The sequence below is a fragment of the Sminthopsis crassicaudata genome, chromosome 4, assembly GCF_048593235.1.
Source record: "Sminthopsis crassicaudata isolate SCR6 chromosome 4, ASM4859323v1, whole genome shotgun sequence".
NCBI classification, from domain to species: Eukaryota; Metazoa; Chordata; class Mammalia; order Dasyuromorphia; family Dasyuridae; genus Sminthopsis; species Sminthopsis crassicaudata.
Window position 1 is genome coordinate 253,492,573 of NC_133620.1, and position 14,512 is coordinate 253,507,084.

At 30.3% G+C, this 14,512-nt stretch overlaps 1 protein-coding gene across 4 annotated transcripts in view; it reads right to left on the bottom strand.

Annotated features, from left to right (window-relative positions):
• The window catches only part of PHF3 (PHD finger protein 3), a 106,754-nt gene that overhangs the window by 36,907 nt on the left and 55,335 nt on the right, over positions 1–14,512 (bottom strand). For 2 of the 4 annotated variants that reach the window (XM_074310590.1, XM_074310592.1), the window contains 3 exons: positions 11,357–13,094; positions 4,507–4,816; positions 73–235 (listed from right to left, as the gene is read on the bottom strand). In XM_074310590.1, the coding sequence (XP_074166691.1) occupies positions 73–235; positions 4,507–4,816; positions 11,357–13,094 (2,211 nt within the window). Of the gene's footprint in view, positions 1–51; positions 236–4,506; positions 4,817–11,356; positions 13,095–14,512 lie in introns of all 4 variants that reach the window. The other 2 variants (XM_074310589.1, XM_074310591.1) reach the window with 1 other exon arrangement.

Here is a 14,512-nt window from a genome sequence, read left to right on the forward strand (position 1 = left end):
TGCCATCAAATATAAATTCAACAGTAGAATAATTTCTGATACATTTCATACCCGATTTTGTAGTCTTTTCACCTGTGCAAAAAACAGTTGTAGACTCTTTTGTAATTTTTTCGTTTTTCTCTTCTGAGGATCTCCGGGGTAAAATTGTTTGTCCCATCTTTCGAAGAGGAGCCAGTTGCCATTTTTTTATCTCAGAATCTCTATATTCTGAAGGATTTTTACCATCACCAGATTCCTGAAAAAATATTTATTTTAATTAATTTAATTCCATACTATGAAAAATAAACTGAGGGCATCATAGCATAATGGATTGAGAGAGGATGTTGGAATTAGGAAATATCACTTCTAACAGGCAAGTCTCTTAAGACCATAAAGCCACATAAAAGGAAGAAAAAAAAAAAAAAAAAAAGAGTAAATTTATTCAGCAGGAGATAACTATACCAATATAAGCAATTCTAGCCAAAAAAGAAAAAAGAATTAATTTTTGAAAAGAACTACAAAGTGAAAAAGAACATTAAAATAGCAAATCTTCACCAAAAAGTTCAAGTAGTACAATCAGCTCTCTTTTCTCCATAAATAGATTTTGCTTTAAAACTTCTCATTTCTTGCGCATCCCACCCAAAATCAGCTCTCAGGTTTCACAATTTGTAAAAGAATAAAAACTATGCAGGGTGCTATGAATTGGCCTAGCAATTATGGAAAACAATTTGAAACCATCTCTCTAAAGTCAGACTGTGCACACCCTGTGATTTAACAATATCTTTGCTAGATCTAAAACCAACACAGAGCAGAAATAGAAGAAAAGGAAAAACAAAAAACAAAAAACCACCAGGTAGGTGGCAGAGTACCTAGAATACTAAGCTTGGAATCAGGAACATTCAACTTCCTAAGTTCAAATCTGCCTTCAAACACTATCATGTGACCCTGGGCAAGCCTCTTAACCCTGCTTGCCTTAGTTTTCCTATCTCTAAAGCATTGACCTGGAGGCAGAAATAAACTACTCCAATATCTTGCCAAGAAAACCCCAAATAATCATGAAGAGTCCACAAAAACAAAAAATTTTACAGTGGCAAGGAACTAGAAATTAAAGGGATACCCATAAATTGGAGAATGATTGAAGAGATTAGGAGATATGAATGTAATGGAATAATACTGAGTTGTAGAAAAGGTTGAAAGGGATGACTTCAGAGAAACTTAAAAAGCCTTATATAAAACTTTATATGAATAGTTGAAATGAGCAGCATCAGAACAATTTCAACAAGAAAAAACACAAAAACAAAAACACACTTAAGACAAATTATTCTCAGAAACTCAGAACTTTGATCAATTCAGGAGAACTGAATACAAATTATGCTTAGATTTCACAGACCTAATATGGAGAATGAGTAATACATTTCTGGACACAGACATGGTCTATTTTCATTGATTATCCATACTGATTACAAGATTTAAACAACAAAAAAAAATTCTATAGGAGAAGAGAGAAAAAAAATCCTTATTTATTGGGAAATAAAATAAAAAATAAAAAAATTTGGAAAAAATAAAAAATTACCTTAAAAAAAAATAACCACCAGGTAGAAAATTCAAACATCTATTCAATAAGGATTTGTTAAACCCCTACTGTAAGTAAAACAATGTACTAGTTATGGGGATCAAAAGGAGTCAAAGGCACTAATGTAGATAGCTTTCCTAACCCTGTAGGAGATATAGGTAACCTAACAAGTTGTATTGTGTTATCTTCTTTATAAAAACAAGCAAACTAAAACAAACATCTCGAAATTGAGCTAAAATAAGTAAAAAAATCAGTAACAAAATTCATTTGAATTTATTCATTTATTATTTTACTTGAAGGAATAAAAGTTCTAGAATTTCAATAGATATAGGGGGGAGCACAAAAGGTATACGGTATAATCGAACTTCAAAACTAGATCTTCTTTAAAAAAAAAAAAAAGAGGCACATCAAAAGACGTGATAGAAAACAAAGAAAATAAGCATAAAAATAAGATCAACCCAAGACCAAAAGTTAATGGAGGAATATATGTATATGTGTATACAGATAAAAAAAATAAGACAGATAGCATAGCAATTCAAATCTATGGAAGTGAAGGCTATAAATAAAGATTTAAGATACATTAAAATGTTTTGATAGCACTGCTTTTTGTAACAAGAAAAGTAGAAATAACTGGGTGTCCATCAATGGAGAAATAGCTCAAATAGCAAAGGGTTTATTTTAATGGAAAATTATTTTCCAATAAGAAATGCAAGGAAAATGAGATTTTTATGACTGCAAAAAAATAAATAAATAACAGCAGGCATCTCCCCATCAAAAAACATACATGCAATGACTACTACAAAAATGTAAATGAAAAGACTAAAAGAAAACTAACCTACTGAATAACTTTAAAACAAATGGTGATTCAAATGAATGATGAAAAACACCTCTTAAGACAGACACAGGCAGGGAACTACTTATACAGTATATGACATATACTAAGCACTAAATAAATGCTTACAGACTGAATGACTGGTGGGAAAACCTAGTATATGTGGTCATATAGGATCATTTTGGTCAGTTTTTGTTCGCTTTTTTTTTTTCCCATTTAAAAATTTGGGTGGGGAAAAGTGAAATAATTTATGAAGACAAAAGACATCACTAAAACAAAGAAAGGAACATCAAAGGGAATTTCATAATTACAAAATAATAATAATAAAAGGTAAATTCTCAGATAAAGGAGAAAACTTATTCTTAAAATGTAGCCACAAGGACAGAGAGGAGAAAAAAAAGGGAATTAAAACCAAGAGAGACTAAAGGATTTGCTATATTCCAGAAACAAACTTAATTATTTTCCCAGAAAAATGTGGGATTAAATTGGGAAAATACCATACAAGACTTTTTGTGCCATCACTTAAGATTTGCCATTTCTTTCTCTAGATCCTTTTATAGATGATGAAACTGAGGCAAATAGAGTTAAGTGTCATACCCAGATCACATTGCTATTAAGCGTCTGAGTGTCTTATCAAGATAAGTCTTCTAAACTCAAACCTCATGACATTATCTATTGTGCCACCTGGCTGTCCATACAATAGCACCATAGGAAAAAGACCTAAAAGCAACTTCAGACTATATATATATATATATATATATATATATATATATATATATATATATATATATATATATTCAGTGATGATGTGGAATAAAATAAAATAACAAACTTAAGTACTGAACAAGAAAATGGAGGAGGGGATTGTCAGAAATGTTTCGTACAGGATGGAAGAATCCTTTATTCAAGGATCTTTATTCAAGAGAATAAAATATAAAATACAGCATTTTAATAGGCTAAGAAGAGAGAAACAAGTCAACTAGAAACAAGAACACAAGTAAAAGTACAAAGATTATATTAATAAGTAGAATTTATACCACAGCATAAGGAGATATAATGGAAATTAACATTTCTAGAATCATAGATTTAGAAAGTGTCAACTAGTCCCCTTACATTTTGGAGATGGAGAAACTAAGAATCAAAGATGTAGAATAGTTTGCATAAATTCACACAGATATTAAGGGGCATAGCTGAGATTTGAACTGAAATCCTAACTCTAAATACACTCTCTATACACTACAGAATCTTACAAAACATAAGCCAAAACACCTCAAGTGCCACTCTTAATGTCCAGTGAGAAATATGGATTTAAACTAAGGAACTAAAATGAGTTTTTGTTGATTCTTGGTAAGGGAAGCCTTGTGATTTAAACTGTATTTTCAAAGATTAACCTGGTCATTTGTATATAATCTAGACTGAAGCAGGGAGGAGACTAGAAACAAAACCAGCCATTACAGTAGTATCCAGGTATAAGGGAAAAAATATAGACTAATTTAAGCTGATACACAAAGAGAAGAGAGAATGCCTAAGTGATATGTCAAAAGGACTATGTATATGATTGTGAGCAAAACTAAATGGACTGAAATGAATATAGGTCTTGAACCTCACTGATTTGATCCTCTAACCACACATAAAGTACATAAAACAGGCTAATTCAAAAGTTATCTGACTTTTCTTCCCTTTAGGAAGAATTTAAAAAATTGTTTTGTTTTGTTTTTTATTTTAGAGAAAATTTAACAATTAAGTCATATAGAAGGATAGGTAAGCTTAATTTAAAAATTTAATAAAAATTTTCAGGAAATGCTTTTACTCCCCATGTTTTCTATCACTAAAGTAAAATAAGAGTAGTAATCCCTTGACATTAAAAAAGTAGACATTTCTGCAAATATAAAATATCACAGTACAAAAAAAAAAAAACAATCTAAGACCAATAGTTTTAATAATTCCACTAGAGAAGCTGAAAAAATAGAATTACTTTTCCTAGGGTCACATAGCCAGGAAATATCACATTTAAACTCAGGGCCTCCTGACTTCAGTGCTCTTATCCAGTGCACCAACTAGTCCACCAAAATAAATGTTATTGAAAAAAAATGTTTTTCAATGAAATTTAAGAAAATCTTACCCGTCTTAAAATTTTGACTTTGTGCTTTGCTGTATCATCTACATGCTTGTTTTTTTCATTTGTAGGTGCTTGCTTTGATAAACCAAGTTTTTCACAATCCATTGCTTTATCTTCTCTATGAACTTCAATTTTAGCTTGGTTTTCCAAAATTTCTGAATCAACAGGTTCACTCTTTTTATCTTCTTCAGCACAACATTTCACACATACATATTCTTTGTCTTCTTCTCCCATTTGCTGGGCTTGTGAAAGGCTTAACCCTACACAATCTCCATGAAACCAGTCATCACATCTCCCACAGCCAACCATAAACCTGAAGAAAAAAAAAAATTCTTCCAATTAATAGGGTTTTAAATTTTTTCTTAAATAAATTTATAAGTTTCAAAATAATGTTACTCAAAAAAAATTATTTCCATTACATTTTATATACTATCTCAAAATTCCTTACAATGCAAAGCTCTTTACTCAAGTTGTTGGTCTACATAATTTTCTCATTTTAGAGAAATATAAAACTTAAAAATCAAATTTATAAACAGGAAGTCTACAAAGAAGTCATAATAGAACATTAATTAAAACATTAATATTGTCCCTATAAGTATGGGTGTATAACTCACTGGCATGATTAACTCACACAAAGGCATCCAAAGATCCAGACCTAAACTTAGCCACTCATCAAACTACAGGACAACCAAGTTCAAATTTATTAAGCCCCCAGATCACTCCAAAATGTAGGAAGTTTGGAAGGAGTGAAAATTCCATGATTAGTATCAAATTATCATCATGATTATAACATATTTTTGAAGCAGTAACAAGTTAAGTATTTATGATTTATTTAAAAATTATTTTGGCTTCAAAAAATGGTGCCTTTTTCCTACTTCTGAAGGCCTGAAAAAAACTGTTCCTTGATCAAGGTTCACTGTCAGAAAAAGCTGAATTCACTTAATCCACATAATAATCTGATTATCTATTTAATGAATTATATATCAGAATAATCCCAAAACTAATGGGACTAAACAAATTAAAATAATTTATTAAGTAGAATTTTTTTTTGGTGTAAACAATCTTTAGAAATTATTTGAAAATAGAATCTTTGTAGGTTTATGCACAATTGCTAATATTTTACATTATAGAAAATTTGTGCAGATATTTTTATTTTCTCCAGATCAGTAGTTAATTAGGGAAGATGTTACATGATAGTTTAGCCATATTTATTGTGGGCCTAAAATAATGCCTCTGAAATTCTCTTTGAACCTAAAGGCAGGCACTGTATTAGCAAACTGCTTACCCCTCAAAAACTTCTTTTAAGTTAGCTTACTAGCATAAAATCTTAATTAAGGATACACTAGATCCTGGGAAACCTTTCTGCTTCTAATAAACTAGACTCTGAAGTCACGTGTAGTTTAAAATGTTTTCCTCAGATATTCCTTCATCTACCAAAAGTTCCTTTCTACAATCCTGAATGCACTATCACTGTCATCCTTATTATCCAAAAGATAATCCAACCAAAACCACAATACCTTTAAGTTTAGCAATTATCTTGAAAAAGATGTATATTCAGGTGAATTTATTCTCACCTATGTAACAGTTTGTGTTGAATGGTATATTCACAAATTAAGCACATTATTTCATAACTTGTTGTAATAGCTCATCTTGAGTCTTCAGCTCACCTTCAAAGTTATTTCTCATTTGAAAACAAAGCGTGATATTCTATACAAATTAAAATTCCTTGAGATTCAGATCAAAAAGTGAAATCAGAAACTAAAAAAAATTTCCCTACATAAATTTTAGAGCATAATCCATAAAGCACTGGCTTTTCAAAAATACCAGTAAATGGATTCTAGTATTTCAATTATTTTTATCTACCACTGTATTTTGTTCTTTCAGGCCACCAAAAAAATCAAGCCAAGTAGTTTTTTGGGGGCAGTTTTTTCATTAAAGTATGTTTTCTGCCTCCAATACAGTGCCAAAAGAATTCTCACAATTTTTAGATGGATTTCTTAAAATTCTTTAACGCAATAAATTTTTGAAAGGGATCCATGAAGGTGGATCCTTTCAAATGATAAACCTATAACTAATTCATCAGTTGGTCAAAAAGATAAAATCTTTTTCCTGTCAAAAAGAAACTTATAGTCCTTAGACCAAAAATTAGATATCTAAAAAGATTTGTCATCCCTCCCCCCCAAAAAAAAAAAAATCCTTTAGCAACTACCTATCTGGATAAGATTCAAGTTCTTTGGTTCGTGGACAAGATTTCTGCTTTTCAAAATGGTTTTCAACGTAGATTATGGAAAAGAAACCTAATTGAATGGCAATGTTTCGGAAAGGTCCTGGGATCCCGCATCTTCCATGGACCTATTTATCTGTAAATTGTGTGGATTAGATTATCTCCAGTCTTTTTATGATAAAAATCCTTTAATTCAGTATTTAAAAAGATTCCATGATTTCATTGCTATGGGTATATGTCCTCTACTAGTTTAGATCACAACTCTACACCTTAGTAGATGGTTTCTTAAATAGCTGTGGGTGAAAATCTTCACTTTATGGTCAAGCCCCTGTTAATTTAGCTAAAATAATCCTTGAGTAAGTCCATCCTTAATCTTGTACTTAAAAACCTTTTATTTTCCTTATTAGGACCTACCATAAATATACTCTGCTGCCATATCCTTTGAGAATCCAGTCATTCCCATAGCATGAAGAGGACTTGAGTGTTCCATTGTGTGCTTAGTTTGAATAAGCCTTCATAACTAGGCAATTTATAAATTTGTCTTCCAGAATACTTCAGTTCTAGTTTATTTTGAAAATATTGCAAACTTGTATTTAAATAAAACAAGGATCTAGTGATCTCAATGGGAGCACCTAATTAACTTTTTTAACACTTTAGATTATGTGTAATACAGGACAGTGAGTTAGAGAACTGAAGAAAATAGACTAGCATTCTTATAGATATTTCTAAAATGTATGAGGAATTAAAGTGAAGCACATTATTCACTAACCTTAAAACTAAAATGATGGCAAATTGGATCCCATATTTAGGCCATGAATGTAGGTACAGATTTGCAATTAAAATTTAATACAAATTCATTATTGGATTAATAAAAATTCAAAGGAAAAAAGAATTTTAAGTCCATAAGCAATTTCTTTAGTCTTGTTTTCATTTTTCTCTTTTCATTGAAAATTTATGTAAGGGGCCCACATTCACTCACCTCCATCACTCCAACCCCCCCCAAATTCTTATGGTTTCAATTATCCCTCAAATCTATTCTTAAAGAGTAAATAGAAATGAATGAAATTGTTTGAAAAGGTAGCAAGGAAAACAATGAAAGAAACATAATCCATATGAAAATTATTCTTAATGTGTTGTAGAGTAAGATTCTATTTCCAAGTCAAAACACCTGGTTTACATGTACATTTTTCACTCTATTTACTGTAAGTTTAAAATGTGTACACAAAAGATAGAGTAAAGGTATACAAGGCCATTTCAAAACAAATTAAGAATCTGAATCTTAGCTTTGCTTTTTGAAATTAACTTCCTATATTACAAAGAATCAAATAAAAATTCACATTTCTTCAAAGTCCTGTATTTGAGGAATGGAGGGAGGAGTAAATTTATCATTATGCTGTCATCAAGTTCTTTTTATGTTCCAACTTTTTTTTTTAAAGGGGAAGAAGCAAAAAGAAGTGAAGAGAAGCATCTAGGATCATCATTCTAACAATAGTGCAAGTTTCACATTACAAGTTATGTCTAAGTTTAACATTAACATTGTTTTGGTACTTCTAATGCCTAATAATGCCAAATTCTGTGATATTCCAGTGTAGTCATTATTATATTCTGCACTATCTGAATTCAATTTTATAATATACTAATTTTAATATATAATGTTTACTTTTATAGAAGAAACAAAGCTTCTTTATTTTTGAAGTTACTTACTGCGCGACTCTCTAGAGAAAAATTAACTTAAGACTCTAAAAAGGAGTACTGTAAGTAATCAAAATTAACTGATTAATACCAAGTTTATCTTTTAGGTCTTAAAAAGTCTCAATTCAAAGAACTGGTTTTCCTGTTGATTTTCATAATATGACCTGAACTTTCTAAAGTACTCTCTGGATTTTATCTAATGTTCATCTTCAGCAAAAAGGGTCAAGAAATTGAAGGCAAATCATGGATAAAAAATTCTAGAAAAACAGAGGAAGAACAGGAACTAAATACAGTAAAATTTCTTTCTTCATAAACAGGCAATAATTTGTCTTAAAGATTCATGGATTACTCTAAACAAATTTGATTTTAAAATTATCTAAATTTTTCAAGATTAAACTATAATTACAAATTTAAAAACTATAAAAATGTTATATTTCAAAATAATTATGTCATGGTGTGCAAATTATGTTATTTCACTATTTTCAAATGACAAATATATGATTTGGTCAAGCTACTTACTTCACTCTTAAAAAACAAAATGTAAAAATATTTAAAATCAAATTTAAAAAAATCTCTGCTTGGGAACATTCTTCAAAAATTGTTAACTAGTACAAATTCATAATTCCATTTGTTTAACTACTATTAGATAAAATTTATCTCTAGAAGGAAGCTGTTCACCACTGCTAATGTAGGTAAAATGTTTCACATAAGCCATTCAACAGAACAAGGAATAGTAAGAAAGATTTGCCCAAACAAGGTCAATGGCTTAGATATCAATCAGAAGGGCAAGATTGATGTTGCACTAAAATTGCATTTTGATAAGTAAATTGATTATATACCAAGTAAATACATCAGAAGAGTTGATTTCTTGTGTAATCACAAAATATTAATCACCTGTTTTTTTTAATTAAAACCAAATGTTTGATATGTCCTTCCAAACTATGCTAACTCTTAGCTAACTTCTATAAATATTCATACCATAGCCTAAGTCTGTAAGTTCTTTTCACCTTTTGTAAGTCAATTTTAACACAGAGGAAATGGGAATTTGGTCATCCCATTAAAGGTGCATTTAGTTTTAATCAGCTCAACAAAATAACCAAAGAATAAAGAAGTTCCTTTTAGATGTTGTGATTATAGGTTTTACAAAAGCAAAAATTAAAATACTTAGATGCAAAATGCTAAAAACAAAACCAAAAAACCCCAAAAATAATGGAAATGATGACCTATTTTTAAAAAATTTACACTAATACTTACCATACTGTGGTAAGTTTTATTTAAGAAACTCAAAATAATATAACATTTCTAATACTCCATTCTCTAGGCAACTTTGAGGAGTTATTATGGAGAATATTTTTCCCCCTTAGACAAGAGGTTGAACAGGACTTTTAAAAGACCTTTCCAATTCTAAAGTTCTATAATAATAAAAAGTTCAAACAGTTTATTTTATCTTGTTACCCAGATATTTCAGTTCTATTTGTTTCTTTGTGACTCTATTTGGGGTTTTCTTGACAAAAGATTCTGGAGTGGTTTGCCATCTCCTTCTCCAGCTCATTTCACAGATGAAGAAATGGAGGCAAACAGTTTTAAGGAATAGGAAGTGTCTGAGGCCAGATTTGAACTTGGAAATTTAAGTTTTCCTGACACTAGGCCCAGCACACTATTCAGTGTGCCATCTAACTACCCATTAACTTATTTGCTATTATAATAAAATAAATTAGATGTGTATCACTCTTTATAGGAATCAAATTTGCCATAGTTTTCTATCAAGAGTTTCATTATACTAAGTTTCCTTTTTGGTAAAATTATATGTTGTTTAAAAGCAAAGCCTCACAAATAAAAAAGACCCAAAACAACTTGAGAAAAGTGAACAAATTTCCAACATTCTGGTATCACAAAACGAAGGTAAAAATACTGTCTTTAACATCCTTGTCACTGAATCCTGACTCTAAAAAAGGTTTACATCATGTTATTTGTGAAAACTAACTACATTACTTTAATTTCAAAGAACAGAATAATACAGAAGACTCAGAGTAGTTTCCTAGCTAAATATATAATAATTTTCTATAATGTGGTATTTGTATTAGTGTTGATGGATCTCCAAACTGCAACCTGAAATGATGAATATATTTTTCTTTCAACTTCATCCCTACCTTTTTTCTTTAAAAAAAAAAAAAAAAAAAAAAAAAAGGTTAAAGGGACAATTCTAGAAAACTGCAGAGTTCTGAATCCTAAGGATACAAGAGTATCAGTACTGTCTTAAAAGTTCAGAGAATTTACAAGAACACTTAAAATACTGCATTCAAATAAAAGTACACATTTGCCTTACTCCGTGTTACAAAGAAAATTAAGGTGACAATGAAAAGGTTGTCAAAACAGTTTTTAAGCTGCCAGGGTAATTCAAATTTTATTATAAAATTCAAATTTGGTGTTTATAAAACATGACAATTGTCCTAGGGAATAGTTATGTTTCACTTTACACAAACACTTTTTAACGATACATAATGTGTAGAATTTCCATTACATACTTTACTTTTTTGACTAGTGATTTTTGAGCCAACTAAAACAAAAATATATGTTAATGATGCCAAAAGTTGTATCATTCATATGGAGTGTCTTAAATTTGAATTTTCAGATGTCTAGAATCTAAAAAAAAAATTCCTAAGTGTTTATAAACAAAACAGTTATACATCAATTAATGTAGTAATTATTACTATTTCAAAAAACTCTCTAAAATGGCAAAACTATGTGCAATTTATACAATCAACTTGGTCTTTTTATTAACACACTCAGGTTAAATTTTTTGATTTGTCAGCAACTTCAATAATACTCCTTTGTACATAAAGGAATAAATTGTCACACAATGATTCCCCACCCAAAACATTTTTTAAATGTACACATCATACACACATACACACACACACACACACACACACACACCTGTTGCCATGTGGCTTTTTGCAAAAACCACACTGCTTGCTGGGAGCCCACATATATTTGTTTTCAGAAGAAGAGATGTGTTCTGAGCCTTCTCGTTTTACAGTAGATATGTTATCTGGAATGAACAATGGAGGTTCATCCAGAGAAAAACTTTTACTACTTCTTCTTTGGCGTGGCTGAAGGTTCTTCTCAGCTTTTTTTACTTTAAGTTTATCCTCCTCTTTGATATGTTCTAAACCTAAATAGTCTATATCTTCCTTTACATGACTATTAGTTTTCATTGTTGTTGATAACTGCTGTTGCTTATGGATTTGTTTCTGGTTGGAATGTTGCAAATGTCTAATATGGGTTGAAGTCATATGGTAAGATTCTTTAGAACAACCTGGATGACCATGCATTTTGTCACTCAAAGAATGAGCCAATAGTTTAGGGGTCGGTACTAAATTTTGAGCCTGTGACCCTTTTTTCAATGTTGTATGAGTTTGATTTTTCACAGATTTGATATTTGGACCACTACTTTGTGATTTCACATTTTTATCAACTTGTTTTTTTCTTACTTTAACTGGCTTATGAAAATTTTGCTGAGATTCCTCAGCATTCCTTTTCATACTTTTAACTCCAACTCTAGTTTTGCTATGAATTTCTTGTTTTGCTGAAACAAATTTTTTCTGAGTACTTGCAGCTATATTTTGCTTGGACTGAATCAGAGATTTAGTGTTCTTGGACTTAACATTCTTACAATCTAATGAAGAAGTATTACTAGTTTGACTGTTTCTGTCATCTTGAATTTCTGCTATTTCATGAGATACTATTTTAATATTTTCAGCATCCTGTTGTAGACTTTGGTCAGGAGGATCACAGATACTGTTTTCTAAAACACTACTTTCTGATTCATTAGCAGTAGCATCTTCACTCTTTAAATCATTTTCATTAAATTCTGTTGTATCTGAGTGTTCATCAGATACTTTAGTATCTCCTCCTTTAAGATTACTTAAAAGGTTTGTAGTTTCTTGAAGTAAGGGTACAGCTTTAACAGTAGTTTCCACAACATCCTGCAATTCTGTTTTACATTCAGAAATCTCATCCACAGAATTGGATAGAACTACATTGTTCTTTTCTGTATTGTTTGGAGTTGAACAAGTAGTAACATCAGATGAGGCAGTTGTAGTCTCTGCTATCTCCATTTGGTCAACCTCTCTGGAAAATGTTAAGGTTTCCTTTGATGTATGATCAATACTTCCATTAAAATCCTTTCCTTCAAGATTAGTTTCATCTGTTTTACTGTTAAGAGGATTATGTTCATGTTCTTCTTTATCTAAAAATACTGCATTGTCACTCTTGGTCTTATCTTCTTTTTCTTCAGGGCTACAAGTCTCTGATAGATGAGGAGCAGTTAATGAATGGGATGGTATAGCTGTTTCTCCCTTATGACATTTATGTTTAATATCTAATTTGGCTTCATCCTTAAGTTCATGACAAGGTGATGATGCTGAATGACTTGAAGAAACTGTTAACACTTCAGGTACCTCTTCTGTCAACCCAGTATGTCGACTACTTCTTCTAACTTCTGCTTTGGGTGTTGTATAAACACCTTCTTCCTTATTTTGACACCTGTCCAGTTGTCTGACGCTTGTTTTTTGTGCAGATGCATTCTTCACAGCTGTTCTCTTTGAATTAGTTAAAGGTGTTGTATTTGAACGCTTGGCTATAGTGCTTTGTCGCAAACTTCGTACTTGTTCTATCACAGGAAAAAAACAAAATAAGAATCACTTAGATATTTTAAAGTTTAATTTAATTTTTACTACAAACCTGCACTGTACATGGTACATCACTTTTCTAAATATTTGGATTTGTAATCACTTATTGATTTTCAAAACAAAAGTGTACTTTTTTGTCCTAGACAAAACAGTTTTTGTTGTGGTAGTATCATGCCTTGTTATAGGAAATTTTCCAATTTCAAAGTTCTCAGAATGACAGCTGTACAAAAATCCACAAGTTGGACTACAAGATCTGAAAACAAAGGATGGTTTTTACTCAACCTTCTATACCTTTGAAAGGTATGATAACAAGTATAACAAGTAAAATGGATATGTTACTTGACTTGAACAAAGAATCAGCAACATATTAAAAACATATTAAGTTTTAAAAAGCCATCATTTCAGTGTAAAAATTTTAAAAATTAAAACCACCAGTCAGAAGTAGACTGAGCTAACCTCTATAACCCAACTTCAATGAATTTCTATTAAATAATTAATGCATTTTTGCTTATCATTATATTAATATGTGATTTTCCCCAAGAGTTTATATCAGAAGTTTTAGAAAGGAACACATCAATAGGCAGGCTGGAATCTCCAGGGATCATATATAATGTGCAGCAATTAAAAATTGTCAAAAGAATTATGCCAGTTCTTCATGATCCATAATTGAAATGAGAAAACTACACTGAGTGAACATCAAAGATGATCTCCAAACCCAATCAAAACCTAAAGTTTCAATTTTTCCCAATATCAGAATTATTTTTTAACAAGAAAACTACATTTTCTTCCCTGCCCTCAATTGTCTTGTGTTGTAGTATAATAAACAGTGAAAAGTCCAGAAATCAGAAAAGCTTGAAAGAGGTAATTGTCAAGTTAAATATGTAGCTTTGGACAAGTACTATTTTATTGTTTATGAAGGTAAAGTTATCAAGTATATCAAGGTATAAGTTATATTACTTTTCTTTATGTTAGAAACTCATACCCCAAATTTCAGAATTTTATTTAATATTAAAATCAATAATTTGTTAATTTAAAAAATAAATTCAAAGATTTCAACTAAATAAATGAAAGTTCTATTAATTATATATACTGCAGATTTTTACTATCATGAAAATAATCCCTAATTGTTTTGTATACTTGATTTTACAAATCTAACCATATATGAAATTGTTCAATTGTTATACTAATATTATATATTGGAAACCGCATTAATTTGTTTACAGATATTAAGAAAATATTTTCAATGTTTTCACCGATTGAGTAGTTATTAAGCAAAGGTTAAAGCACGACCATTATCTTATTTTTTAACTATACTTTAACATTGCAAACCTAGACTAAGGAACTACATTATAATTGTCAGAGATTATCACTTCCCTCTTTTCTCAAAGTCACATATAGT